Source organism: Chelonia mydas, chromosome 1, assembly GCF_015237465.2.
Source record: "Chelonia mydas isolate rCheMyd1 chromosome 1, rCheMyd1.pri.v2, whole genome shotgun sequence".
In the NCBI taxonomy this organism is placed as follows: domain Eukaryota; kingdom Metazoa; phylum Chordata; order Testudines; family Cheloniidae; genus Chelonia; species Chelonia mydas.
Genome location: NC_057849.1, coordinates 12,429,643 through 12,457,421, shown reverse-complemented (window position 1 = coordinate 12,457,421; position 27,779 = coordinate 12,429,643). Strand labels below are relative to the sequence as shown.

The 27,779-nt window shown below is 53.1% G+C and overlaps 1 protein-coding gene across 8 annotated transcripts in view; it reads left to right on the top strand.

The window, feature by feature from the left end:
* PLEKHB1 (pleckstrin homology domain containing B1) overlaps positions 1 to 17,055 on the top strand; it is a 45,985-nt gene extending 28,930 nt beyond the window's left edge. For 2 of the 8 annotated variants that reach the window (XM_043527500.1, XM_027824719.3), the window contains exons 6-7: positions 5,717 to 5,819; positions 9,182 to 13,435. In XM_043527500.1, coding sequence (XP_043383435.1) covers positions 5,717 to 5,819; positions 9,182 to 9,318 — 240 coding nt within the window. In that variant the 3' untranslated portion in view covers positions 9,319 to 13,435. The other 6 variants (XM_043527497.1, XM_043527505.1, XM_043527496.1 and 3 more) reach the window with 4 other exon arrangements.
* The last annotated feature ends 10,724 nt before the right edge of the window (positions 17,056 to 27,779 follow it).

The following is a 27,779-nucleotide window of genomic DNA, read 5'->3' as shown; positions in this document are numbered from 1 at the left end:
ACAACCCAGCCAGGTAACAGGTGGAGGAAGGACGGATTATCTCCCCCATTTTACAGCTGGGGCATTGAGGCGTTGGTTAGGCTAAGTGACTTGCCCAAGGTCACAGAGGCATTCTGTGGCAGAGCAGGCAAATGAAGCCAGGATCTGTTTGTCAGAGTGGCTGAGCACCCTTTCCTCCTACTGACGGCAGACCTGGGATGGCTCCAGCTGGGCACCCAGAATCAGAGGCTAGTTCAGTATGTTTGGGCCTTAATGACTTTCCCGAAATCTCACAGCAGGCCAGAGCCGGGAACAGAACCATGCTCTCCAGACTGCCCTTGTTCCTGTGTCACGGCTGCTCTCGGGCTTGGGCCATGACTATGCAGGAACAGGCAGACTGCGCTGGACCCCGTGGAGGAAGCAGCCAGCCCCAGTGGGGCCCTGAGGTGCCTACACCGCCGCTCCTATGGGGAGAGATGTAGAGGATTTAAACTGACCCCATGAATGGGCTGTAGGAGGAGAGAGCAGCCTGGTATACAGGCGGGTGTAACAGCGCGGGCAGCCCCTGAACAACGCAGCCCTATGATAGACCGCTGCCTCTGTGCTAAAGCCACCCACCCAGCGGCCTGCCTCTCCTGCAGCTCGCCAGTCAGGCCCTGTGATAGCCACTCCGTAGGGAGGCCATTCGATGGGGGCACAGCAGTGCCATTAAGTGGCCACTCACCAACTCCACCAGTTGCCTGGCAGCATCTCCCCAGTCAGCAGGAAACCTGTCCGGCTCGGCCACAAATGGCTTCATTTCCCAGCTTGGCCTTTTAATACCACTCTGCCCCTGCAGGCTGCGTAGACAGCAAGTCCTGTTTGAAGGTTGCAGGGCAGGGAGAGGCCAGGCTGGGCCGGGGCTCCATCCTGAAGCCCTCTGCTGGCTCCATCCTGTGCGATTCTACACCCACTGCGTTGCGTGGTGGCCTATGCTCTGTACAAGGGGAGTGTTTTGTGCCAATCGTTAATGCCAGGCATTGCTGTGCGCTGATCATTGGCAGAACAGGCAGCAGGCATGCTGGTTTCCCCAACGCTGCCCTGGGTTGAGAAGCTAGACTAGCCTCCAGCCCCTTTTTCGGAGACCGTCCCTTCCCCTTTGGTCCATCTGGCACTGACGTACACCCTCTCCCAGGTGCCCTGGTATTGCCCCTCCCTGGCACGCTCCATACTAGCCAGTTCTGGGACCTGACCCTCCCATAGGGCAGGGGCTGAGGACATTCGTTCCTCTCCATTCCCTGCTGTCTGTGGCTCCCGGGCAGCGAGACCAGCCCATAGTCTGCGGCGAGGGCTACCCACGGACAATGAGATTCTTTACTGGCACCCGGCCCCTGCGGCATGAGCCACTTGAGCCATGGCCATGAACCACTGAGTCAGCCCATGGGGAGGGATGGGGCAGAGCATGTTGAGGAGGTGGGAGGGAGGCAGCTGCTGGCAATTCGGGATTCCCTTTGATGCATCCCAGCTTGAGGTTCGGGGGATGGCTCTGGCCATGTCTTTCCATGGGGATGCCATTCACCTCCTGTCTCAAACCTCTGCTTTCTAATCGCATTTTCCCCTGGTTGAATTATTCACTGAGTCTCCCCCCTCTTCCCCCAAGCTGGAGGGCCTGGAGGTGGCCGGGTCATTGCATGGGTTCTCGCCTCGGCCACGTTTCACTCTGAACTATTGTTTGCTCCCACTGAGTGCTCCATAAAGCAGTGGTCTCCAAACTTTTTGGCTCTCGCACCCCCAGGGTAAAGATGGGAAGACCTGCCGCAGATGCGCCGCCAACGGAAGAAGAACGGAAGACGCAGACACGCCACCGGAGGGGAACACCAGCCGTGGACGAGCAGAGCTGCCGCCGAAGAAAAAAAACAGCGGAGTGCCGTCCGGCACCCCCTGGGATCATCTTGCGCACCCCCTGGGGTGTGTGCACCCCAGTTTGGAGACCACTGCCACAAAGTCAGTGGCCAGAGGCCGCTGGCAGAGATGCAGTGATCAGCTCCACACCCGAGGGCGCCCCGTAAGGTGCTGGGCTCTCGTGCCGGTGGCGTGGATGGGGGTTTATTGCTGCCTGAGTTTCACAAAGAAAGGTACTGGCCAGTGGGCTGAATCAAAGTGCAGTGCTGCTCCCGGGGTAGCCCAGCTAACGCCGCAGTGCCCGAGCAGAGCACTCCAGCACCTGGTAATGGAGGGGAGGGAGTGCAGTCTTGTAATTAGGGCACAAGACAGGGACTCTGGGCTCTCTGCTCTGCCACAGCCTCCCTGTGTGACCCTGAGCACGTCATTTGGTCTCCATTGCCCAGCCGGGCTGCTGCAGACTCGCCATCTGTACAATGGGGATAATACAACTGCCTGTCTCCGACCCTTTGCTGAATTAATAATGAAAATGTTGCAGCCAAGCCCTGGCTATTAGAAACCAGGGTGAGAGCGAACCTGGGGCAGGCAGCCACATCTCCCCACTGTGGGGCTCTTACACCCTCTTCTGAGACATCTGCTACTGGCTGCTGTCACAGACCGGCCTCTGGACCAGATAACCGCTGGGTCTGATCCAGGCTGGCCCTCCCTGTGTCCTTTGTCTTCTCTGGCTAGACTGCTTGCACTTTGGGGCAGGGCCTCTCCCTCCGTGTATGTACAGCCCCTGGCACAGTGGGGCCCCGACCTCAGCTGGCAGCTACTGCAATACCAATAGAGAGAGTAGGTCAGGAGGCCGTTCAGCACCACGGTGCCTGGTTGTCCAGCCGTCCCAGGTCGGCGGTGGCTAAGTCTTGTCAGGGCGACTGCTCTGAGAGCTGTACATGGACTGGTTGGGGAGCTCAGCCCAGCACCTGGTGGACAGCCGCCACCCACACAAATTCACCCCACAACTGGAGCTAGCTGGCAGCCTTGGGGAGAGGCCCAGGATTGATGGGGCCACAGAGTCGGAGCCTTCTCCGAGGCACGGTCCAGACTGAAGAGGCATCCCCTGCTGCCTGTGTGGATACGGGAGGTTTCTGTCTCCAGGGCCATCAATCAAGCTCCCACCTCCAGCTCCAACACTCATGCTTGTTGCACTGGCTATCAGAGGAAAGCGAGCTGCACTCCACGCACTAGTGCTGTGACCGAGGGATCCCTATGCTGTCCGCAGCCGGCATGTCTCCGCTCCGGAACATGTGTGTCTGCATTCGGCCTGGCTGAGGGTTTCGTGCTGTGTCCTCCCATCGCTTGGAACGCTCAGTACGTTACCGGGGCTGGTCGAGGTGACGCTATCTGTGAGGACCCCTGAAGAAATCCAGCTGCTCTCTGAACCCATCTGCTGGAGCCGCGTGTGTAAGAGAAATCAGCACAAACTGCTGGTCACGTTCAGGCTCTGAGCCCTTGGGGTGAGCGGCTGTCTGTGCCGATGGCCAAATCTAATCCATCAGAGGCCTGGCTAAGCCACACGTCCAGCTGGGCCAGGGCACTGTTTCCAACAGGGACCTTACCAGCATCCCTGATTCTGGACGGTCCAAGGACACAGGCGGGAGTTCATCTGTTGGGTTGTGCTTTAATCATCCCTGGAGAGCCCCAGCTTGTAGCCAGGTGCCCTGGCACATTGGGAATGGAGGCCGGTGCCTCAAGTTGTGATTTCACAGCTCTCTCTTAACCCTTCACTGTCACCTCGCTCACATCCAGCTTCCATCCTTCCTTTAGGCCAAACATGTGCCCTGCTCAAGCGGCAGGTTTCCTCCCACACTGGCCCTCGGTACACAGCAGCTGGCTAGGCAGGAATGAAACCCAGCTCTCTTGCCTCTCAGTCCCATCCTCAGCCCACTCGACCACACGCAGCACCGGTAGCTAGTGCTGTGTGCTTTGCTGCGGCCTGTTGGGCCAGTAACACAGGGCACGACCGTTCCTTGCACGTGTGATTCATTCGTGGGGGGTGCGCCCCTTCAGACTACAGTGTACCTAGTGTGGCCTCTTCACGCATTGACTGTTTTAGGCCCTGATCCTGCCCCTGTTAATGGGGAATTTTCCCGTTGGCTCCAGCTGGCGGTTTTAGCTGCACTGCAGTGTGTGTAGAGATAACAGCTAGTTTTAATCAAGTCAGATCAAAGCTAGCTCGAGTAACAATAGCAGGGGCAGCTGCCCAGGCTCGCCTTGCCCGCCTGGCACCCTGGGTACATCACGCCTCCGGCTTGCAGCGTAGACCCACCCTCAGGTCTCGGGGCCCTTCGGCGGGACGTCTGTAAATCAGTCTGAAGGAGAGCGGAACCATTTAAAACCAGTTTAAGCTCTCACATCATTAACAGCCTCCCTGAGCAGACTCCCGAGGTACAAATAAATACATTTTAATAGGAGGCACAGAGCAGAGAGCTGCTAATCTGCATTAATTCCTCTCCTGAGGCTTCAGCCGCAGAAATGAGCAATTCAATACAGATCAGATGCCCAGGACAGACTGGGGGAGATGGGTTCTGCAGAGGGCTGTGCGCAGAAACCCCAGCAGGAAATCTGGGCTGCAGCAGCAGCGTTCGCTCGCTCTTGCCGCACGTCTGGTTGCTGGGGGACATTTTGTTAAGCACACGCTGCAGCTGAGGCTGATGATTGGATGCTGTGTGCTTTTGAAACACGAGGGGGGGCGTGCATGAGAGAGAGAGAGACTCACCCACCTGAACTGGGATTGTGTTGCCCCCTGAATTCTTTCTTCCCAGTAGTGCAAGTGTGTTCCCCAGAGAGTTGGGTTCTAGGCCCAGCTCTGGCAGTAGCCTGCTCAGTGACCTTGGGCAAGTGTGTTCTTGTTCCTGTGCCTCAGTTTCCCCTCCTGACCTTTGTCTATTTAGACTAAACTTTTTGTGGCAAGGACTGTCTCTTACTATGTGTACCTTCAGTGCCTGGTATAAGGGGGCCTTGATCTCAGCTGGTGCCTCGAGGGCTTACCATAATTGGCCAAGTGAAGCGCGATCCTACATTCAGCCGCAATGGGGTCAGTTTGGATGTAACAATAACTTTTCAATGCTACAGCCAATCAATTGTAAGATTTCAGAGAACATGCTAGGCCTCAGTGAGCAGAACCCTGTTGAGTTTGATGCAAAATGGAAAAACTGGATGAAAGAAATGCGGGAGACACAGAGCCCCTGGCATCTGGTTAGCAGAGCTAGCAGCTTTAGCCAGGTCTGTAATTGTCTAGAAAGCAAAGAACCAGTTGATGGCACTGTTAACATCTTCCAGCATAACAAGACCCCCAGCCGACCCCTCAGCTCAGCTCTGCCCGTCATCCCAATAGGGTTAAAAATGTTGACACCCTGAATGACTTATCTGCCAGACAGAAGGAAAAGAAATAAGAATGGTGGCGGGGGGGGGGGGGGAATCAGGGCCGCTGGCACTGGGCAGGAAATGACGGACCCTGGTAGGAGGGAGAGAGAAATGGGGGGGTCACAGCCCCTGGCATGAGAGAGGAGGTGGGATGGAAGGGAGCTTGTGGGGGAATGGAGAGATCAAAGGAACCCTGATGTGGGCAGTGAGTTTGGCCTACAGAAGCAGTGCAGCGTGCCACCATTCGATGTAAAGGTAGTTCCCAGGGGTCCAGATACTGGGGCGTTGGGGTTTGTAGAATTACTGGTGACAGCAGCAAGTTTGGAAAGATATCCGTGCCCTGCCATGCTGCAAACGCTATCGACTAGGAGGGTGAGGCAGAGTCGGGAGCAGGTGGCAAGGCATCACCGTTGGGTCTAACATCTGTGTTGCCCTCCTCGTGTAGGTCCATATGTACAACCCGTATGACGACTATTACCAGACAGTGCCCTTGGACTCCCACCAGACCATGTACGTCAGCTCGGGATACTACGGCAACCAGTACGGAGGTATGTGTTTCCCCATCATGGCCTCCCCACAGCCCACTCTGTTGGGGGGGCCCCAATGAGGCGGGGAGTTAGCAACCGGCCAGGATCCAGAGGGCTGCACCCAGCCTGCAGGAAATGGAGCAGATTTAGACACTCCTGTTATTTACTTGACAGGTGTTCAGATTCCAACCTCTAGAGGGCAGGGCCCATTTACACCCCAGCCAGTCAAGCCACAGTATCATTATTAATTTACTGAGGGTTTTGCTTATTTCTGTGCATAAAGCAGAAGAGGACGCTTAATTCCTTCAGGAAATACGTTTCTTGAGTTTTTGTAACTCTAGGTAGAATTCAATTCTGTGCCTAGCTTCACCAGGAAAGGACAAAAGGTCACAGCTCATTAGTTACTTGGCATCATCTCTTAAAGCTAAAATGGGACAGTTTATAAAGAAGCCAATATTTTTTTTAATATAAAAATTAAATTCCTACGGTAGTCTAGCACTGGTCCAAATTGCATTGCACAGCAGCGCTGCTGCAGACTTCTGGGCCATTCCTGGAGTCATTTGCAAAACATTATATTCCCTTCACGTATTTAATGTAACATAAATGCATTGAATTTACTGCTTGCAAAAGGTGCTGGATGGACACTCCCTGCTTTTGAAAGGTGCTGAGATACCATGGTGGTGGGCACTAGCATCAGAACCTCATTACAGTCCCTTCTGGCCTTAAAATATGTGGGGCCAGATTTTTAAAGGGATTTAGGCCCCTAGAGACACAGGTAGAGGCCCATTGAACATCCTGCCAGGCTCCTCTCTGCATCGTTAGGCACCTAACTACCTTGGAAATCTGGCCCTATGAACCTAGACAGACAGGCCTAGAGACTGATGCTCTCTGTCTGTTTCCTAATGGGTAACAGCTGCTGCCTCACCCTGGCCCAATATCGACCATCTCATAGGAAGGGAGAGGAGTTCATTCTGCGTAGTCCTTGGCCTCTCTGCTCTGGCTGCCAACAGGGACACCAGTTAGTCCCAGGTGTGGACTGGACTGAGACCCAGCAAATGCAGTGCACAGAGGCCGCTGACTGGGCAAGGTTGTTCTTCAGTAGCTGGGTGGGTGCTGGCTGCTGGGGTGGGAAGCTGGATGTGGGGCTGGTGAGGCTGGATGGTACTGGCATGGGGACCAGTGCTGGGCAGGGGCTGAAAACTGAGGTTTATTGGTCCTGGGAGGGGGGCTGGCTGGGGGGGCTGGGATGTGCTGGCCTTGGGTGGGTGGTCTGGGGTGGAGGGTGATGCTGGGGTTTTTACTGGCACTGGAAGTGGGGGCTGCCTGAGACTTACTGGTGCTGGATGGGGGATTTGTGTTTGTAGTCTGGGTTGGGGGGCTGGTTGAGGCAGAGAGGCTGGCTGGGGGGTTACTGGTGCTGAGAGGGGATTAGCTGGGGGGTTACTGGTGCTGGCAGAGGGTCTGGCTTGGGGGTTACTGGTGCTGGCTGAGGGGGATTGCTGGGGGGGTACTGGTGCTGAGAGGAGAGTTAGCTGGGGGGTTACTGGTGCTGATAGAGGGTCTGGCTTGGGGGTTAGTGGTGCTGGGAAGGTGGCTGGCTGGTGCTGGCAGTGGAGACTGGCTGGGGAAGGAGTTAGTGATGCTGGGAGGGGGTGCCCCAGAGTGTGACTGGTACTGGGAGGGGCAGCTGGATGGGGGGTTACTGGTGCTGGCAGTGAAGACTCGCTGAGGAGTTACAGATGCTGGATTTGGGGCTAGCTGGGGGGTGTTACTGGGGCTAGGGATTGGGCTGGGGATCGGGCTGAGGGATAATACTGGGGCTGCGGGGGGGGAATCCGTCTGGGGGTGCTACTGGATCTGGGACAGGGGCCCAGGATGGGGATGCTGCTGGGGCTGGGGGTGTGGCTGGGGCTGGAATGGGGGATCGGGCTGTGGCTGGGACAGGGGATCGGGCTGGGGGGGTGTTACTGGGGACGGGGGATCGGGCTGGGGCTGGGACGGGGGATCGGGCTGGGATGGGGGATCGGGCTTGGAGGTGTTACTGAGTAGCTAAGCCAGAGAAGCAGGGATGTTCCATGGGACGTTGTTTCAGAATTAACCCCCTGCCAAGCAGTGGGCAGCTGCCGCTTTCTCTCCTCCAGGCAGAGGCGTCCCAGGACCCGCTGCCCTGGAGCCAGTGTGCTAGTCTGCGAGCAGAGGGAGGCTGTGGCTAGGACACGTGACCGACTGGGGGCGGGCGGGGGGGGGGGTGTAGCAGCTTCCCATCAGAGCCTGAGCTTGTCAGACGTTTACAGGAGCCAAATCCCTGGGTGCCCGGCTGCTCCCCCTCCCGTCGAGCCACATCCCTAATGATAGGGTGACATCTGGTGGCAACAACCTGGAACTGCCCTGCCTGCACCCGCGACTTCGGAGCCAAGCTGTCACAGCCTGGATGCAGATGGGCTCTTGGTCCGCCACAGCAGTGCAGGGGGCCAGCCCTGAATGGCCTGGGACCTCTAGCAGGGGTGGATCTGCACAGGGCTCAGGCAGCCGTCCCTGTCCCTGTCCCTGCCGGAAGGAAGGATGCAGGCCCTGCAGTGGGAATATACATCAGAAATTTAAATTAAAGCTGTTTCCTCATCTCTGGCAGGAACCTGGAGGTGGAGGGGCCGCATGCCCTGCCTGAGGGTGAGCCGCGCTCTGAAGCGCGGCATCTGTGCAGCTCAGAGGGGTGCTGTGTCACGGCAAGCCCAGGTCCTGCTTGGTCCTATCATGGGCATGTTAACCCGCCCGCCATCAGGGAATCTGGCCCCTAGCTTGCCCCGCTGGGAGATTCCAGACTCGCACCAGGCAGTACCCGAGCATGGGACCCAGCCCTGGGGTGGTGCATGAGGCAACACAGCTGTACACACACAAGGCCCCGCGGGAGCTCGGAGCCAAGAGCTCCTTGCTCGCGTCTCCCGGGCAGCTGGTTCCTGCAGAAAGTGCAGTTATGCTTTCCTGATTATTAGAGCAATTGGTTCACTTGATTGGCTTATTCAGAAGTGGAAGAGAGGTGTTGCTCAAGCAGGAAGGACACACCCCTACAGTTTAACTAGCCAAGCAAGCAATGCATCACGAACCCTGCCCAGGCTCTCATCAAATGCCCCAAAGCAGAACCCAGGTCTCCCCCTGTCCCCCAGCAGCTCAGATCACACCGTACCCTGGTGTTGAATGGGAGCCTGAGCAGCATTTGTCTCCCGGTGACAGCGAGAGGCAGCGCTCCCCAGGTCCTGGTGAAGTCCCTGTGTAAGCTTGGCACTGCTGTAGGTTCACTCCTCTTGCACAGGGCTGCAGGAACAATGGTGTCCCTGGGTGCCCTCCTCCATGTTCACCCTGCATCTCCGTTTGTCTTTGCCCCTCAGCACCTGGAGTGACTCACGTGATTGTCCGCGAGGACCCCTACCGCGTGTCGGGAGACCAGATGGCTTTGGGCCTGCTGGCTGGCGCCGCCACCGGGGCCGCCCTGGGATCCTTCATGTGGATGCCGTGCTGGTTCTAAGAACTCGCTCGCCTGCAGGACGCCTCTGCACCAAGCGCTTGACCGAGAAGTTTGGGTTCCCTCCAGGAGGCCTGCGGGGCGATGCCCTATAACGTAGATCGTTGTAAGGTTCCCCTCCCATCCCCAATGAGTCTGCACTTTGCTTGGCGTGCCTGACTAGGTGCATTGGTGGCATAAATTTTCCTTTGCCTCCTAATCCAGCAGTCATTAAATTTTCTGATCACTCAACACAATCCAGATGCCCCTGGCCCACACTGACCTAGGCACTGTGCCTGCCCAACCAGACCTTGACCAGGGCCAAGCAGAGAGTGCTGCAGAGACCTCCGGTACCTCCCAGCTTCTCCTTCTACTCTGAAATGACAGCTTCTGCTCCTGGCCCTCCTCTGAAGAGAGGGACAGAGGAGGTGAGCACGGAGCCAGATCCTTAGCTGGTGTAGGGTGATTTAACTCCACTGATGTCAGTAGGGTGATGCTAGCTTACGCCAGCTGAGAATCCTGTCTCGATTGGCCCATGGGTTTCAGATCCCTGTAGCGTACAGGCCAGTGCTGTGTAAGTTGCAGATGTTTTATACGTTGCGTTTACAAGAAATCCTCCTTGGACTTAAATAGGAAGTAAAAGGAAACAGCCCCTTTCCTATGTAGCAGCCCCCCTCAGGTGTGTAACATATATAGAACATGTGACTGACAAGCTGTGTAAAGGAAACACAGAAGTCATCCCACTGTGGGGAGAGGGGGTCAGGGTATTTTAGTTTAGACGTGATTCTATATGGTCCAGTGCACAGTGAAGAGCAATAGGCAAAGTCTACTGTGTATTTCACGCCACCTGTAAAACGTACTTGGACATGAGCCACGCGAAACCTTCTGTGTCATATTTACACCAGCGCATGCTGACACTTACCCAGCGTCTGTTACACTCCACTCACCTATTAAAAAGATACGACTCACTCGCTAAGTGTATGACGCCCTCTGTCCTTCCCCCACGGTGCTTTGTGCTGGGGCTGGCCTGTTGGTTAGCGCCCAGTCCCTTCTTCCCCCTACGGTCTATCCCTCAGCCCCATCTCTTGCTCTCTGAGCTGCTGGGGCTGAGAATGCCACCCCCAGGCGGCAGGACAAGGGAGGTCTTTGTGGCAACCCTGCGGTGGACCCCTAAAGCGCTAGGCCATGAAGGGGACCATTGCCACACAGGTCACTGCCAGCAGGGGGATTCGGGAGGAGCGTGAAGTTCAGCCCTTTCACGGGCTCATGGCCAATGCTCAGGCCATGCCAGGGCCCCATGCTGCTCAACTCTTACTCCCCCTTCGAGGCGGCAGGACAGTGAGTGAATAAGACGTGGCAGGCACAAGCTGTGCCCCTCCCATTGGCCCGGTTCCGGCCACTTCTAGATGGTTTCCGCTTTTCACTACAGCCTGCACTGGTGGTGCCTGACTATACGGCCAATTCCACACTTGGCTGCTTGAGCCCCCAGACTGACCACCTGCTAGGAGCAGAGCCCCTGGTTTCACCCCAGGACACGAAGAGGGAAAGCACCTGCAGAATGGATTGGGCCAGGCTGGGATGAATGGGAGGAAGAAATTATACCTATTTTATGCCCTGTGCAAGGGTGCCCATTCTCTGCCCACCCTTGGGAGTGGGTACACGCAAGGGTGGAGGGCAGTATGCCCAATCTGTGCCCAGTGGCAGAACTTGGTACATGAAAGGGTGGGGGGGGCAGTATGCCCATTCTGCAGCCACGGGCAGGAGTGGGTGTGCACAAGGGCGGGGGGCAGTATGCCCATTCTGTGCCCACCTGTATTCCAAGAGGCAGGCACACGCCATGCAAATTGCTGAGGGAAAGCAGGTTGTTTTCCCATCTCTCTTAGCGGATCTGTGGGTGGCAAGAGGCAGTTTTTACACCCCACAGGGTTTCTAGGAACCCAGTGCAATCCAGTAGCAGGCATTAACCCTAGCCGTTTCCCGTGCACTGTCTGGTACTGTGTTGTAACCCCCGTTGCTCACTGATACTGGCACGTCCAGAACCACGCAGGGTGGGGTCTGTGAAGCGTTCTGTGATGCCGCTGTCCATCTGACGCGCTGCAGAAATGAAACACGACCCTCTAGTAACAGTGACGCCTGCAAACGCACCTCGCCCCTGTGTGGTTGGTGGCTTCAGCAGTGCTGATGCGTCTGGCCTGAGGCATTGCTCCCAGAGGGGGAGTTGTGTTATGAGTGTGGGGCTAAACCCTCAGTGGGATTCTATTTTAAAGAGCCCCTCTAAGGATATCAGGGATAACAGTGGCAACAGACCATGGACCAGATTCTGACCTTGTTTGCCCCACTGTCAGACAGCAGCAGCTCCATTGACTTCAAAGGCGTGACCTGGGTTTACCCTAGTGAAAGTTAAAGCATAACATGACCTTATCTCGTGCAGTGGAGAAAGGTGCCGGCCAGTAGCTCAGCACCCTTCTCATTCAGCTGCTGTGAGGGCTTTTCCCCAAGGATGACTGACAGAATTGTTTACAATTCAACAAGTGATTTCCTTATGTGCATTAGGTAAGAGTGCACCCGTAGACAGGGTTAAGGGGATGAGCAATCAGCCTTAGCCACACTGTCCATTTCAGAGACTGCGAGGTATTTACTGTGCTGCTAAAGGGACACAGAAAACATAAACCATGTACTTAAAGACAGCCCTTGTGTCTGTTACTAATAGCTTAGCTCAGTGGCAGCCAGGGGTACACGTACCCGTAGGGGTACGCAGAGATCGTCCAGGGGTACATCAACTCATCTAGTTACTTGCCTAATTTTACAACAGGCTACATAAAAAGCACTCGCGAAGTCCATACAAACTAAAATTTCATACAGACAAAATGCAACAGTCAGCAATTGTTCAGTAACAGTGTGGCTGTGACACATGTATTTTTATGTCTGCTTGTGTAAGCAGGTAATTTTTAAGTGAGGTGAAATTTGGGGTAGGCAAGACAAATCAGACTCCTGAAAGGGGTACAGTAGTCTGGAAAGATTGAAAGCCACTGGTTTAAGATGATTTAAACTGCAAGGCTGTTAAAACCCAATCCTGCTTTCGTCAGCAATCCTGGTCTCCATCAGCTGACTCAGGCTTGCGGAGATGAAAAATTGCTGTGTAGACATTCAGGATCGGGCTGGATCCTGGGCTCTGAGATGCCACGCAAGATGGGAGGATGTTTGCCCAACCTGGGCCGTGAAGCTGGACTGGTCAGTTTCCCTTTCTGGTTGTCTTGCACTAGCACAAAGCTGCGGTGCTGGGGTGCAAATGCTGCAGGGGATGGTTTCCATAAATAGGAAAAAACAATTCGGTCACATATAAAAAAACCCTGAAAATGTTTCTGCTCATTCAGTTTTGTAACAAGCTGATTCAGATCCAATTGAAGGCTTCAATTCTAGCTCGACCTGCGCAATGGGGGCTAAGAGGGCACAGGGCACAGATTTTCCACTCTCCTCCCTTGCAGGATGCCAGCAGTATGTGGCCAGGGGCACCCTTTAGTCCAGAGGGTGGGGAATGGCTAGTGCTCCCGGTATTGCTCCATGGCCTCAAGGGGCTGTGGCCAACTGGGTTGTGGGCATGGCAGCACCTGCAATCACTGGGTGGAAAGAGCAAAGTACTATCCTGCTTATATCTACCCTGTGCAGGGATAATGCCCAGAGCATCGCTGCTTGGCTGGGCTGCTGGGGCTGCCTACTCAGTACTCCAGAGGAACAAGGGCACGGTTTGGCCCTAAAAGGAGTTGACAGCGACCCTGTTAAGTGTATTTGCTTCTGTGAATACTGGAGATGTGGTAGGAATGGGGGGAACCCTAACAACAGGCATGGGGGCTGACTGAGAACAGAAGAGGGGGTTTTGCTGTCTGTCTCCTGCGTTTATTTTATGTAGCCATCCCCTCCAGGTGTATTCTGACCTGGTTTGGTTCACATTGGTACAGTAGCTGTCCTTAACAGGAGGTTTTAGTGTTTTAATGCTAATATGTCAATGTTCCCTTGCCACTTTTGCTTTCTCTTTTTGTGTGCCGAGGAGCAGAGGTTTGTTGTGTCACTGTTGCTATCAATCCACTAATGTAGATTTTGAAAATAAAGGCTATTTAGATCTAATAAAGGTGGTTCTTCACTACTCTGTGTATAATCTGTTGCTTTCTTTCCCATATTTAGTGTCTAAGGGATGGTAGCGTTATGATGAGTTACTAGCTGGTATCATTACAGAAAGTCTTACAACTTCTGTTTGACTGAGCATGGAGGTGACTAGATCTTGGAAGCATGCTCATTGCTAGCAGTGGGGCAGTTCAGAGCTGAGTCTATGGTCAGTAAAGCTGAACTCGCTCCGACTGAAATAATTTCTTAACCTGTAGGCAGAAACTCAGCTATGCTCCTATAAGCAAATCAAAAATACTACATGGCTTCAGAAGCCCCATAAAGAGCAGGGCACTGGAATCCGCGATAGCCAAGCTGCCCAGGATGAACTGGGGAAGTATGCACCCCCCGGGGGAGTGGATGGAATTGAAGCTTGCAGAACTCCTTTAGGAAAATGCTACTCTCTGCTAATCTGGCTTGGAGAGAGAGGGAGAGGCATTTATAATACTTGGTATGAATGGGCCAAAGCCCTGCGTCATCTTCAACAGAGCACACTGTCCTCAAAACAGCATCCAGGCTCATCCCCCACCTGCTTCATTGGTAACTCAAGACCAGTGAGCTTCAGCATAGGCTCCCTCCATGAGCTTGCCTGCCTCGAAGGGTTCATCCAGGACCCGCCCAGGCCCAGCTCCCGCTCTCTAGAGAGCCCCTCCTACGTCCATGAAATGCTGGGGGCTTTAAACTCCAAGTCATTAGAGCGCCAGTAACGTGTGGCAGGGCTGGTCAGCGGAAGAGCTGGTTCCGTTCAGATGGCTAAATCATCTGAAGAGATGAGGGCATCTCAGCAAAGGGGTCTCAACTTGGAGGTTGTGAACAGAAGTTGGGGTCACGACCCCCCCCCGCCCTCTCCGTATTGCTGGGGGATGGCAGGGGGTCCAGGCTGGAAAAGGTTGAGAACTACACTTGATCTTACGATAGGTTGGAGGAAGGCTATTAGTGTTACTGCCTTCCTGCCCCCCCAGTGCAGAAAGCATTTGAGAGCATAGTAGTCCTCAGTAAGACTTAGGCACATGCTGAAGTGCTGTCCTGCATAGGGACGCTTGTCTGATTCAGGGCCATAGTTTGTCTGACAACCGTTCTGTAAATGCAGCTGCTGCCCATAGGAAATACCCACACAAGGTAAACTGAGGCACGGAGCACTCGAGAGTCATCCAAGGTCACACAATAAGCCAGCAGGCAGATGGGGTAGACCCTGGGCGTGCTGACCCCCGGCCCCACCTGCTCTCCCTCACATAGTTACGTCCTTAAGTATCAACCCAGCTGCGTCTCTCTCCACTCACCCCCCCATACCCATCTTCATACGTGGTTGGACAGGTGAAAGGCTTGGAGTTACTGGCTCAGCTTCCTCCTTGGGTGCCATTCCACTGGCTCCCCTGCATAGCTCTGCCCCGTCACTTCAGCTGATGTGTAGGAAATTGACAGGCTGGTTTATTTGTTTCGATGGGGGCAGAAAGCAGAATGGGAACAGGCAGAGAAGACCCTGGGGAGGTAGGCTGAAGATCTTCTTGGTCTGCCTGTGATGAAAGCGCTGCTCACTGCAGCGAGAGACCACACGAATCAAAGGCTCAGAGACCGATGTTGCAGCTGCTCTTAGGGTTTAAGTATTCGGCCATCCGAAGCTGGTAGCTGCCAAACCTCAGCACAGTCAGAAGCTGCCACCTGCGTGTAATGGTAATAGCCTGTTTCTCAGCAGAGAGGAGGCGCTGGGATGGCTCTGCAGAGCCCGGAGTGGGCTGGTTCCTGCTGCTTTGCCATGCCCCTCACTACCAACGCGTGAGCCCTGGAAGCGTGAGCAGGCTCTGAATGGAAGGTGAGCAGAACCCTGGGGCCTGGCTTTAGATTAGAAATCTCTGCTAAGAGCTGGTCCGGTGCTAAGCACCTCTGCTGCAACAGGATGGCAATCGCTTTCCCAGCCTTTGATCAGAGGGGGCCAGCTTTTGCAATTCAGGCGTGAGAGCGATCAGGGCAAGCTTAGCGTAATACTTAGCTTAGCTCTTACATGGCACTTTTCATCTGGCGGTCTCAGAGCGCTGTACAACGGAAGGTCAGCGTCATTGTCCCCATTTTACAGATGGGGAAAGAGAGGCACAGAGCAATGACATGTTCAAGGGCCATGAGAAAGTAGGTCACTAAGGCGTTGTCTAGGCTGGGTATTTGCCCTGATGTCACCCATCAGTGCAACTGTATCAGTGCTAATCCCCACCACAGACAGCTAAGCTATCACACTGATGGCTCTCCCCTACTGGGAACCGGGATAAGCTGTCTCACGGCTAATTGCCATGGAGGTTTGCGTTGCCACTAAGCAGAGGGATGAATCCAGGCAGGTTCCCATCTTAGTCCAGCCCTCGGATCATCATGATTCTTTACGATTACAGTCAGGTTCGGGGATACCCGTATGCGAGGTGCTGTACAGAGAGCTGGGCCATGCCCTTGGGAGCCTACACTGAGCAACAGAGACCACTGAGTGCTGCAAGGCAAAAGACACAGAAGCAAAGTGCTCAGGCTGGCGAGGGGCATGTGCCTTGTTAACTCCACTACAATTGAAAAATAATAAAAAATAAAAACTATGTTGATTTCCTAGTCAAGGTACATTAGGCTGAGTGACCAAGTGATGTTCACGTCCTACCGTTTCCAGTTGGGCTCCCATTTAGTTTTTTCCCCACCCTGAACTCCCTCACTTTACGATAAGAAAGGCAGGAAATCTCAAGCTGGATAGAACCCTCTCCTTTATTCAGATTTAAAAGCCCCCTTATGCTAGGGTGACCAGATGTCCCATTTTTAAAGGGACAGTCCAGTTTTTTGGGACTTTTTCTTGTATAAGTGCCTATTACCCCCCACCCCCTGTCCCATTTTTCCCCACTGTTGCTATCTGGTCACCCTCAGCCTTATGCAGGCTGTTGTTTAAAGTACACAGCTCAGCCAGCTTGGCCTACTAAAGAGCCGCTCTAACTCCCAGCAATGCCCAGAATGAGCCTTGCTGTGTCTCTGGAATATCAGCAAATCTGTGCTACTTCAGAGGATATTTGACAGCCTGCGGGGTCCTTACAGAAAATACCTTGCCAGCTGCCTTCTCTTCATTATGGGAAGGGAGATGTCCTAGGGATGTAAGTTCCACGACCACCACTCCCAAGAGGAGGAGATGGGTGGTGATGGTCGGGGACTCCCTCCTAAGGGGGATGGACTCCTCTACCTGCCGTCCAGACCGGGAAACTCGAGAAGTATACTGCTTGCCTGGAGCTAGAATTCAGGATGTGACGGAGTGCCTGCCGAGACTGATCAAGCCCTCGGACCGCTACCCCTTCCTACTTCTCCACATGGGCACCTATGATACTGCCAAGAATGACCTTGAGTGGGTCACTGCAGACTACGTGGCTGTGGGAAGAAGGATAAAGGAGTTTGAGGTGCAAGTTGTGTTCTCATCCATCCTCCCTGTTGAAGGAAAAGGCCCAGATAGGGACCATCAAACAAGTGGAGGTAAATGCATGGTTACACAGGTGGTGTCGGAGAGAGGGCTTTGGATTCTTCGACCAGGGGATGTTGTTCCAGGAAGGAGGATTGCTAGGAAGAGATGGAATCCACCTACCGAAGAAAGGGAAGAGCATCTTCACAGACAGGCTTGCTAACCTAGTGAGGAGGGCTTTAAACGAGGTTCGCTGGGGGTCAGTGACCTAAGACCTGAGGTAAGTGGGGATACCAGGACAAAACACAAGAAGGAGGGTGCAACAGGGAAAGCCTCCTGATTCATACTGAGAAAGTAGGACAATCAGCTAGTTATCTTAGGTGCCTGTACACAAATGCAAGAAGCCTGGGAAACAAGCAGGAGGAATTGGAAGTCCTGTCACAGTCAAGGAACTATGATGTGATTGGAACAACAGAGACTTGGTGGGGAAACTCACATGACTGGAGTACTGTCAAGAATGGGTATAAACTGTTCAGGAAGGACAGGCAGGGAGAAAAAGTGGAGATGTTGCACTGTATGTAAGGGAGCGGTATGATTGCTCAGAGCTCCAGTATGAAATGAGAAAAGTCTGTTGAGAGTCTTTGGGTTAAGTTTAGAGGCGAGAGCAACAAGGGTGATGTCATGGTGGGTGTCTGCTATAGACCACCTGACCAGGAGGATGAGGTAGACGAGGCTTTATTCAGACAACTAACAAGTTTCCAGATCACAGGCCCTGGTTCTCATGGGGGACTTCAATCACCCTGACATCTGCTGGGAGAGTAATACAGCAGTGCACAGACAATCCAGGAAGTTTTTGGAGAGTGTTGGGGACAACTTCCTGGTGCAAGTTCTGGAGGAACCAACTAGGGACCATGCTCCTCTGGACCTGCTGCTCACAAACAGGGAAGAATTGGTAGGAGAAGTAGAAGTGGGTGGCAACCTGGGCAGCAGTGACCATGAGATGGTTGAGTTCAAAATCCTGACACAAGGAAGAAAGGAGAGCAGCAGAATATGGACCCTGGACTTCAGAAAAGCAGACTTTGACTCCCTCAGGGAACTGATGGACAGAATCCCCTTGGAGAAAAACATGATGGGGAAAGGAGTCCAGGAGAGCTGGCTGTATTTTAAAGAAGCCTTATTGAGGGCACAGGAACAAACCATCCTGGTGTGCAGAAAGAATATCAAATATGGCAAGCGACTAACTTGGCTTAACAGTGAAATCTTCGGTGAGCTTAAACTTAAAAAGGAAGCTTACAAGAAGTGGAAACTTGGACAGATGACTAGGGAGGAGTATAAAGATATTGCTCGAGCATGCAGGGATGTAATCAGGAAGCCCAAAGCACAATTGGAGTTGCAGCTAGCAAGGGATGTGAAGGGTAACAAGAAGGGTTTCTACAGGTATGTTAGCAACAAGAAGGTCAAGGAAAGTATGGGACCCTTACTGAATGGGGGAGGAAACCTAGTGACAGATGATGTGGAAAAAGCTGAAGTACTCAATGCTTTTTTTGCCTCAATCTTCACAGGCAAAAACACTCCCAGACTGCTGCACTGGGCAGCACAGTGTGGGGAGGAGGTGAGCAGCCCTCAGTGGTGAAAGAACAGGTTAAGGACTATTTGGAAAAGCCGGACATGCACACATCCATGGGGCCAGATGCAATTCATCTGAGGGTGCTGAGGTAGTTGGCTGATGTGATTGCAGAGCCATTGGCCAGTATCTATGAAAACTCATGGCGATCAGGGGAGGTCCTGGACGATTGGAGAAAGGCTAATGTAGTGCCCATCTTTAGAAAGGGAAGGAGGAGAATCTGGGGAACTACAGACTGGTCAGCCTCACCTCAGTCCCTGAGAAAATCATGGAGCAGATCCTCAAGGAATCTATTTTGAAGCACTTGGAGGAGAGGAAGGTGATCAGGAACAGTCAACATGGATTCACCAAGGGCAATTCATGCCTGACCAACCTGATTGCCTTCTATGATGAGATAACTGGCTCTGTGGATATGGGGAAAGTGGTGGATGTGATATATCTTGACTTTAGCAAAGCTTTTGATATGGTCTCCCACAGTATTCTTGCCAGCAATTTAAAGAAGTATGGATTGGATGAATGGACTATAAGGCGGATAGAAAACTGGCTAGATCGTTGGGCTCAACGGGCAGTGATCAATGGGTCAATGTCTAGTTGGCAGCTGGTATCAAGTGGAGTGCCCCGGAAGTCGGTCCTGGGGCTGGTTTTGTTCAACATCTTCATTAATGATCTGGATGATGGGATGAATTGCAAGTTTTCAGATGACACTAAGCGGGGGGAGAGGTGGATACACTGGAGGGTAGGGATAGGGTCCAGAGTGACCCAGACAAATTGGAGGATTGGGCCAAAAAAAATCTGATGAGGTTCAATAAAGACACGTGCAGAGTCCTGCACTTAGGATGTAAGAATCCCATGCACTGCTACAGGCTGGGGACCGACTGGCTAAGCAGCAGTTCTGCAGAAAAGGACCTAGGGGTGACAGTGGACGAGAAGCTGGATATGAGTCAACAGTGTGTCTTTGTTGCCAAGAAGGCTAACAGCATATTAAGCTGCATTAGTAGGAGCATTGCCAGCAGATCGAGGGACATGATTATTCCCCTCTATTCAGCACTGGTGAGGCCACATCTGGAGTGTTGCGCCCAGTTTTGGGCCCCCCACTACAGAAAGGATGTGGACAAATTGGAGAGAGTCCAGCAGAGGCAATGAAAATGATTGGGGGTTGGGGCACATGACTTTCAAGGAGAGGCTGAGGGAACTGGGAAGAGTCTGCAGAAGAGAAGAGTGAGGGGGATTTGATAGCAGCCTTCAACTACCTGAAGAGGGGTTCCAAAGAGGATCCACACCCAGCTTCCCACCGCTAAGTGCCGTGACTGAGCATCCCAAGGAGACCCCATGCAGCCTGAGTAACAGCATCTCCCCAGCCTGGAATACTCTTCTGTATGGAACCTATGTCAGATTCACCAGTTCACACCAATGGCCTGTCCTTGGTTCTCAGCAGTAGGAAACCTGCCCCTGAATATGAGCCAATGCCCCAGTTTCCATCACATCTGTTTTCCTTGTGATTAATTCATTCCTTCTGCTCCATGTAGCCTGGCAGAAAATCTTTTCAATTCATTGCAGCCGCTGCTAAGTGTTAATTGATTGGTGATCTTCCCTAGAGCAAAATGGTGCCGGCCCAGCTCCCCCAGCCCTTGAGCTCTGCTTCAAGGTGCGTCTGAGCCAAGGTGAGAGATCTAAGCAGCTGGGTAATGGGCGAACTTGCTGAAATGATGGGCCTTACTGTGCTCTCGGGTGTAACGGGTGAAAACAGTGTCAGGAAAGAATCAGCCCACATTAATCTGGGACCAAATGCTGCTCCAAGTTATACCAACGTCTCCACTGAGTCCAGTGGAGTTACTTCAGATGTACACCAGTATCACACAACAGAAGTTGGCCCCGCAGCCAACTGCCTGAGCAAAACACACGGAGCCTCCCCTCTGATTTTTGAGCTGTCTGAATTTATCATCATCCTTTTCTAGCATGTTTATCTGAGCGTCTCAGGGCACTTTCAAGACATGAATGAATTAAACCTCAATGACCCTATGAGGTGAGAGGTATTATTAGCTGTATTTCCATCTGGGGAAACTGAGGCACAGAGCAGTTTAGGCCCCAATTTTCACATCAGCCACTGATTTTGGATTCCTTAATTTCTGGAGTGCCCAACCACAGACACCTGGGGCCTGATTCCAGAGGCACCGAGCACCCACAGCTTTCAGTTGGAATTGGGGTGGTCAGCTTCAGGGCCAGATTAAGGCAGGGGCTTTATGGGCTGCAGCCCAGGGCCCTGGCTCTAGGGGGGCCCCACAAAAATAAATCACAGGCAGCGATCTCCAACTCCAGGCCGCTGAAAGTCCAGCGGCCCAGCAGGGCTCTGCCTGCCGGCCTGCCATAACCCCAGGCTGCTCCTGGATGCTGCTGGCACGTCTCTGCGACCCCAGGGCGGGAGGGGAGAGGTGTCTCTGCACACTGCTCTCACCCCCAGCACCGTCCCTGGTGGCGCTTGTAGGTGCGGGCTGCACATGAAGACACGCTGTCTCCCTCCCCCCAGGGGCCACAGAGACGTGCCAGCAGCCAGCTGCTTCTGGGAACAGCGTAGGGCTATGGCAGGGAGCCTACCTGAGCCCAGCTGTGCCACCAGCCGGGAGCCGCCTCTGGTAAGCGCCTCCCGGCCAGAGTCTCCACCTCGCACCCGTGCCCGAGGTCAGAATCCCCTCCTGCACCCAAACCCCCTCCCAGAGCCTGCACCCCAACACTCTGCCCCAGCCTGGAGCCCCCTCCTGCACTAAACTCCCTCCCAGGAAAAAGACTTGTATACAGGGGCCCCAAAAATCTAATAGCCCCAGGCGAGTTAATCCGGCCCTGGTCAGCACCTCTGAAAATTGGACCCAAATGTCTCACACTGGGCAAGAGATGCCCAAAGATCAGCGGCCCCTTGTGAAAGCGTTGGCCCAAGGGACTTGCCCAAGGTCAGAGTTACATTTTATTGATTTTTCCCCCTCCAAAATAAGGGAGGAACGAAGTAGTAAAGCAATGGGAAGGGAAGAAAAGGAAAGGGGAGCAGGGAGGGAAAGGAGAGGACTAGCTCAGTTTCCATCTGCTAGGAATTAATCAAAGATTTCCAAAAAAGTCAGACTCGATCTTCTCTGAAATGTCACCGGCTCGTTCAGTGCCAAGTCGCTGTGCTTAGCTTCTATCCCTGGAGGCCGCCTGCTTTTCCAGCTGCAGCCCTCGTTGTTTGGCTACAAGGACTTCTCTGGAGAACGAAGCTTTCCAGGAGTTGGAGAGTTTCCACGGTGATGGGATAGAGCTAGGGCCCTACCAAATTTGCGCCATGAAAAACACATTGGGGACTGTGAAATCTGGTCTCCCCCCGTGAAATCTGCTCTTTTGTGTGCTTTTATCCTACGCTCTACAGATTTCACAGGGGGAGACCAGAGTTTCTCAAATTGGGGGTCCTGACCCAAAAGGGAGTCACAAGGTTATTTTAGGGGGGTTGTGGTATCGCCACCCTCACTTCTGCGCTGCTGCCTTCGGAGCTGGGTGGCCGGAGAGCGGCCGCTGCTGACCGAGGGCCCAGCTCTGCAGGCAGCCCCCACGAGCAGCAGTGCAGAAGTGAGGGTGGCGATACCATACATGCCAGGCCACCCTTACTTCTGCGCTGCTGCCTTCTGAGCTGCGTGGCCGGAGAGCGGCCGCTGCTGATCGAGGGCCCAGCTCTGCAGTCTCCAGCAGAGAAGTAAAGGCGGCAGTCCCATACCATGCCATCCTTACCTCTGTGCGGCTGGTGGCTCGGCCGGCAGAGCTGTGCGGGCAGGAGGCAGAGTGGCTCACAATGTTGTCAGCCTCTCAAGTGCTGAATTCACTTACAGGCCGAACACTAACAAGGGAACCAGCCTCGAAGAGCCTGGCAGAGTGACCCAGGGCCCCAAACAGAGATGGGGCAAGCTCCAAAATGGGACCCTTCCCAGAGTCTCCAGATGGATGGGTCAGGTGCAAAGCGACCCTGATCCCAAACCATGAGGGGCTTCAGGAGCTCTGCCCGAAACCTGAACTGCGGCCAGGCATTGAGGATGCAGGATTCGCTCCTCTGCCTCGCAGAATGGCTAATGCACCTTGCTCAGCTGTTGCCAGGGGGACAAAGGCTGCAACAGGTTGAGGCCTCTTGTCTCAAATCCCCCTCGCAAAGGGAGATTTCAGCGCAGCACAGAACACAGAGATGCCCTTGAACAAACAGAGCTAAACTCCTCCCCCAAAGATCTGTATTTAATTAGGCAGCAGCTGGGCAGTTTAGCCTTGTCCTTTATTTACATGCAGAACGGGTGAGGTTTTCTCCAGTGTCTGTGACAGCGGGACTGAGATCTATACGCCGTGACAGCGAGTGCGGTGCTCTGGGAGGCTGCGAGTTCCCACAGCCATGCAGCCGGAAACCAGGCCGAGAAAGCAGAAGCTAGGCAAAGGCATCGCAGAGGAGGGAGCTGATGGCCCCGTACTGCACTAGTGCTTTCAGTTCTGGGCACCCCAGGACCTGGAGCGTCTCGATGGCCAAGCGTGCGTGGCTGCTGGTTGATGGCTCAAACCCAGCCAGGGATGGGGCTCTGTAGACTAGTTGGAGGGGTAGTGGGGTGCAGGTTAAGCAAAAGGCCAGAGGAACAGAGCTGAGCCCAGGGGACGCCAAGCCAGCAGAGCATGTGTGATCCTAGCTTGAACATCTGCACAATCTGCTGTGTGTGGCAACTGGCTCTTCGGAGGCTCTCAAGTGGGTGGGAGGGTGGAGCTCGGCAGGGCACCACTCTTTCCCTTGCTCCTGAATGGAGCTCATTAGGAATATTTCTGGCTGCATGACGACGCAGGGTGGGGGAGGAGAGCGGCCTACAAACCACGGAAGGGTGGGAACACCCAGGTGGCAGAGGCAGTGTTCAGGGTGGAGCTCGATGCCTGAGATTCGGCTGCAGAAGAGTCTCCCCTGGGAAAGTGAGACGGGCCATTCCTAGTCCTACTGGAGCCAGCGGGGGCCATTCCTAGGTACACTGGAGACTTTCCTAGTGGGGAGAAGCCTGACTGCAGAGGGGGATGGAGTGGGTAAGCTGCCGGGTCTTTTCCATTTCTACCTTTTATGAAGAAAAAAGGAATCCAACATCTATCTCCATGTTACTCCTAAAAAGTGTTAGTCTGTATTCGCAAAAAGAAAAGGAGTACTTGTGGCACCTTAGAGACTAACCAATTTATTTGAGCATGAGCTTTCGTTAGCTACAGCTCACTTCATCGGATGCATACTGTGGAAAGCACAGAAGATCTTTTTATACACACAAAGCATGAAAAAATGGGTGTTTACCACTACAAAAGGTTTTCTCTCCCCCCACCCCAGTCTCCTGCTGGTAATAGCTTATCTAAAGTGATCACTCTCCTTACAACGTGTATGATAATCAAGTTGGGCCATTTCCAGCACAAATCCAGGTTTCCCCCCCCCCCCACAAACCCACTCTCCTGTGTGGACTGGACCAGGCTGAGGTTGATGGTGGGATGGAAAGCCCTTGAGGAATTCCACCATGATTTCAACAATTTCCATTCCACAATCAGCCTCGTCTAGTCCACACAAGAGATCCACTTCCTGGACACTACAGTGCTAATAAATGATGGTCACATAAACACCACCCTATACCGGAAACCTACTGACCGCTATTCCTACCTACATGCCTCCAGCTTTCATCCTGACCACACCACACGATCCATTGTCTACAGCCAAGCTCTAAGATACAACCGCATTTGCTCCAACCCCTCAGACAGAGACAAACACCTACAAGATCTCTATCAAGCATTCTTACAACTACAATACCCATCTGCGGAAGTGAAGAAACAGATGGATAGAGCCAGAAGAGTTCCCATAAGTCACCTACTACAGGACAGGCCTAACAAAGAAAATAACAGAACGCCACTAGCCGTCACCTTCAGCCCCCAACTAAAACCCCTCCAACGCATTATTAAGGATCTACAACCTATCCTGAAGGATGACCCAACACTCTCACAAATCTTGGGGGACAGACCAGTCCTTGCCTACAGACAGCCCCAACCTGAAGCGAATACTCACCAGCAACCACATACCACACAACAGAACCACTAACACAGGAACCTATCCTTGCAACAAAGCCCGTTGCCACATATCTATTCAGGGGACACCATCACAGGGCCTAACAACATCAGCCACACTATCAAAAGCTCGTTCACCTGCACATCCACCAATGTGATATATGCCATCATGTGCCAGCAATGCCCCTCTGCCATGTACATTGGCCAAACTGGACAGTCTCTACGTAAAAGAATAAATGGACACAAATCAGATGTCAAGAATTATAACATTCATAAACTAGTCTGAGAACACTTCAATCTCTCTGGTCACGCGATTACAGACATGAAAGTTGCGATATTACAACAAAAAAACTTCAAAACCAGACTCCAGCGAGAGACTGTTGAATTGGAATTCATTTGCAAATTGGATACAATTAACTTAGGCTTGAAAAGAGACTGGGAGTGGCTAAGTCATTATGCAAGGTAGCCTATTTCCCCTTGTTTTTTCCTACCCGCCCCCCCCAGACATTCTTGTCAAACCCTGGATTTGTGCTGGAAATGGCCCACCTTGATTATCATACACATTGTAAGGAGAGTGATCACTTTAGATAAGCTATTAGCAGCAGGAGAGTGGGGTGGGGGGAGAGAAAACCTTTTGTAGTGGTAAACACCCATTTTTTCATGCTTTGTGTGTATAAAAAGATCTTCTGTACTTTCCACAGTATGCATCCGATGCAGTGAGCTGTAGCTCATGAAAGCTGATGCTCAAATAAATTGGTTCGTCTCTAAGGTGCCACAAGTACTCCTTTTCTTTTTGCGAATACAGACTAACACGGCTGTTACTCTGAAACCTGTCACGTTACTCCTGTTCACCAACCTTCAGAGCTGAGTCGTGCAGCATCCGCGCTCTGGGTCAGTCTCAGAGCATCACCGGGGCTGGACTAGCCCATCCTGCATGCGCTGGGGGTCGTGCATCAATGCAGAAGCAGGCGCTAGTCTGTCCGGGGGTATCATCTCTCTGTTACTCCTAGCAGCTGTCACAGAGGCCCGTCAGTTCTGGGAAGTGTCTGTTTTTTCTGACATTTCAAAGCCTGGTACAGCTGAGAGCAAAGACACGTCTGGGACTTGGCGGCGTTGCCCATGTGTAGACTTGTGGGGGTTTGGCCGCTTCTCCCACAATTCCCTCTCTAAATCCCCCACGTCAAGGGGGCTGTGCCAGGAGTTGTGGCAGAGGCACGCAGTGGGCAGGCCCATAGCAACCGTGCACCACTGTTCCCGGACTCACATGGGTGCACTTGTAGGGTTGGCTTGGTGCAGATGTATTCACCTGCATTTTCCTTGTCTACCTCCTACACTTTCCAGCCCTCCACAACCCTTCTGTGTTATAATTTCTCTGGCCTCACAACTCCGCCGACTAGTATCAGCTCTGATCTGTCAAGGGAACAAGCTGCATGTTAATGACATTCATTCATGAAACGGGGCCTGTACCCCCTCCCCGCCACCTCTCCCAGTCTGAGAGGGCCACTGCCCACGCTTGGCCTCTACACCGTTTTTAAGCCAGGGGGCAGTATTTGTATCTGGGTCATTTTGAGAGTAAGATTTTTATGAGATGCCGTATCAACATCAAGACCATCTACGGCATTCCCTCCAGCAGCTAATCTCGTCTCTCTCTCTCATCACATCATACGTTATTTTCCTCTCTTAACTCATCTAGCAAAGCAATGAAAAAAGTTAGAATTAGGAATGGTAATTGAAGGATCACCTCTCTCTCTCTCTCTTTTTAAATCTGTGCCACATTTTCATTTCTCTGGTCTCCTGGTACTAATAATACTTACACAGCACTTTCCATCCATAGCTCTCAAAGCACTTTACAAAAGAGGACAGTATCATTAACCCCATTTTGCAAATGGGGAAACTGAGGCACAGAGCAGGGAAGTGACTTGCCCAAGGTCACCCTGCAGGCCTGTGGTGGAGCCAGGAATAGAACCAAGGTCTTCCGAGTCCCACGCTACTGCTTGAGCTACGAGGCTGTACCACCCTGGTAGGTATGGACTGCCCCACACCCTGCAGGATTGTTCAGAAATAACTATTGGTAGCACAGGACCTTCCTTTAATACCCTAATCTGCATATTATTCAGACTGGCAGATTTCTGTAGGCTGACAGGTGCTCACTTCCCTGCCCTCTAGCCCCAGGAATTTGGGACCATCTTGCAGAAATAGCCAACTGTGCAAACTTCTTGGCCTTGCTACAGACAGCATCTTCTCAGACGTTTCTGAGTCACGCTTCCGGTCAGCCGCCTCCTTTGTTTCTGTGCTGGCTTTGGTCCAAATCCCGCTCAGCTCTTGCCTGGAAATGGTCCTGTGGGAGTAACTGGGGGCAGCTAAAAGCCAGTGGCTGCATGGTGCTCTGAGTATCCCACATGCTGCTAAAGGACTCCCCCCGCCCCCTCCCTCCCCCCTTGTAGTCCTGGTGCATTTGGTAGCCTGTGTCCTGCCCCAGAGAATTCCCCACCAAACTCATCACTACCAGACTGTATCAGAAGCACGCCTGCCAGTACATAAGCACCTGCTCTCCCACTTTGTGCCCCTCCCCTCCTCCGTCACCAGGAAACGGGCCAAAAAAAGTCTTCTGAAAATCCACTCAGGCATCGACTGAGTGTCAGGCAGTGCAGGGAAGGCAGCAGCAGGATGCCTATGCTACACTCGTCCATTGACGCACCACGACCGTCTCAAACACAAAAGAACTCGTCGCTGTTCAAGGCCAGGAAATTAGCTTTGCTCAGAGACTGAGCCAGCAGAATCAAGCGGCACGGGAAAACGTGGCTCCCTCCAGTTAAAAGACGGGACTGTCAGTGCAGAGAGGGACACTTCAGACAGTCCCTTGGGGGAGGGGGGCGAGTTTACCGTAGCGGCACACAGGGCTACACAGTTATATAGCCATGGGCACTCATTGGCTTGCTAAGTCGGCATGAGATGCCTCTCCCCCCTCTTCATCTGCAATAGACCCACCATTTTATGAATCCCCCGGGTCTTTTAGACACTTTGGCTTAAGAGTGGTTAGTGCCCTTTCGCCTGATCTTACAAAGTCGGCAGATGTCCCCGAACAGCTTGGTAAGACTCCAAGGTCTTGGCCTGCAACCTTTTCAGCTTGGCAACCCCCTTATTTGGAGTCAAACATTTTTGCCACCCGCCCCCTGAAATTTAATATAAAAGAGTAAAAAGTGCATTAGTGTTAACGATGATAAGCCAATGGAATTGATTTGT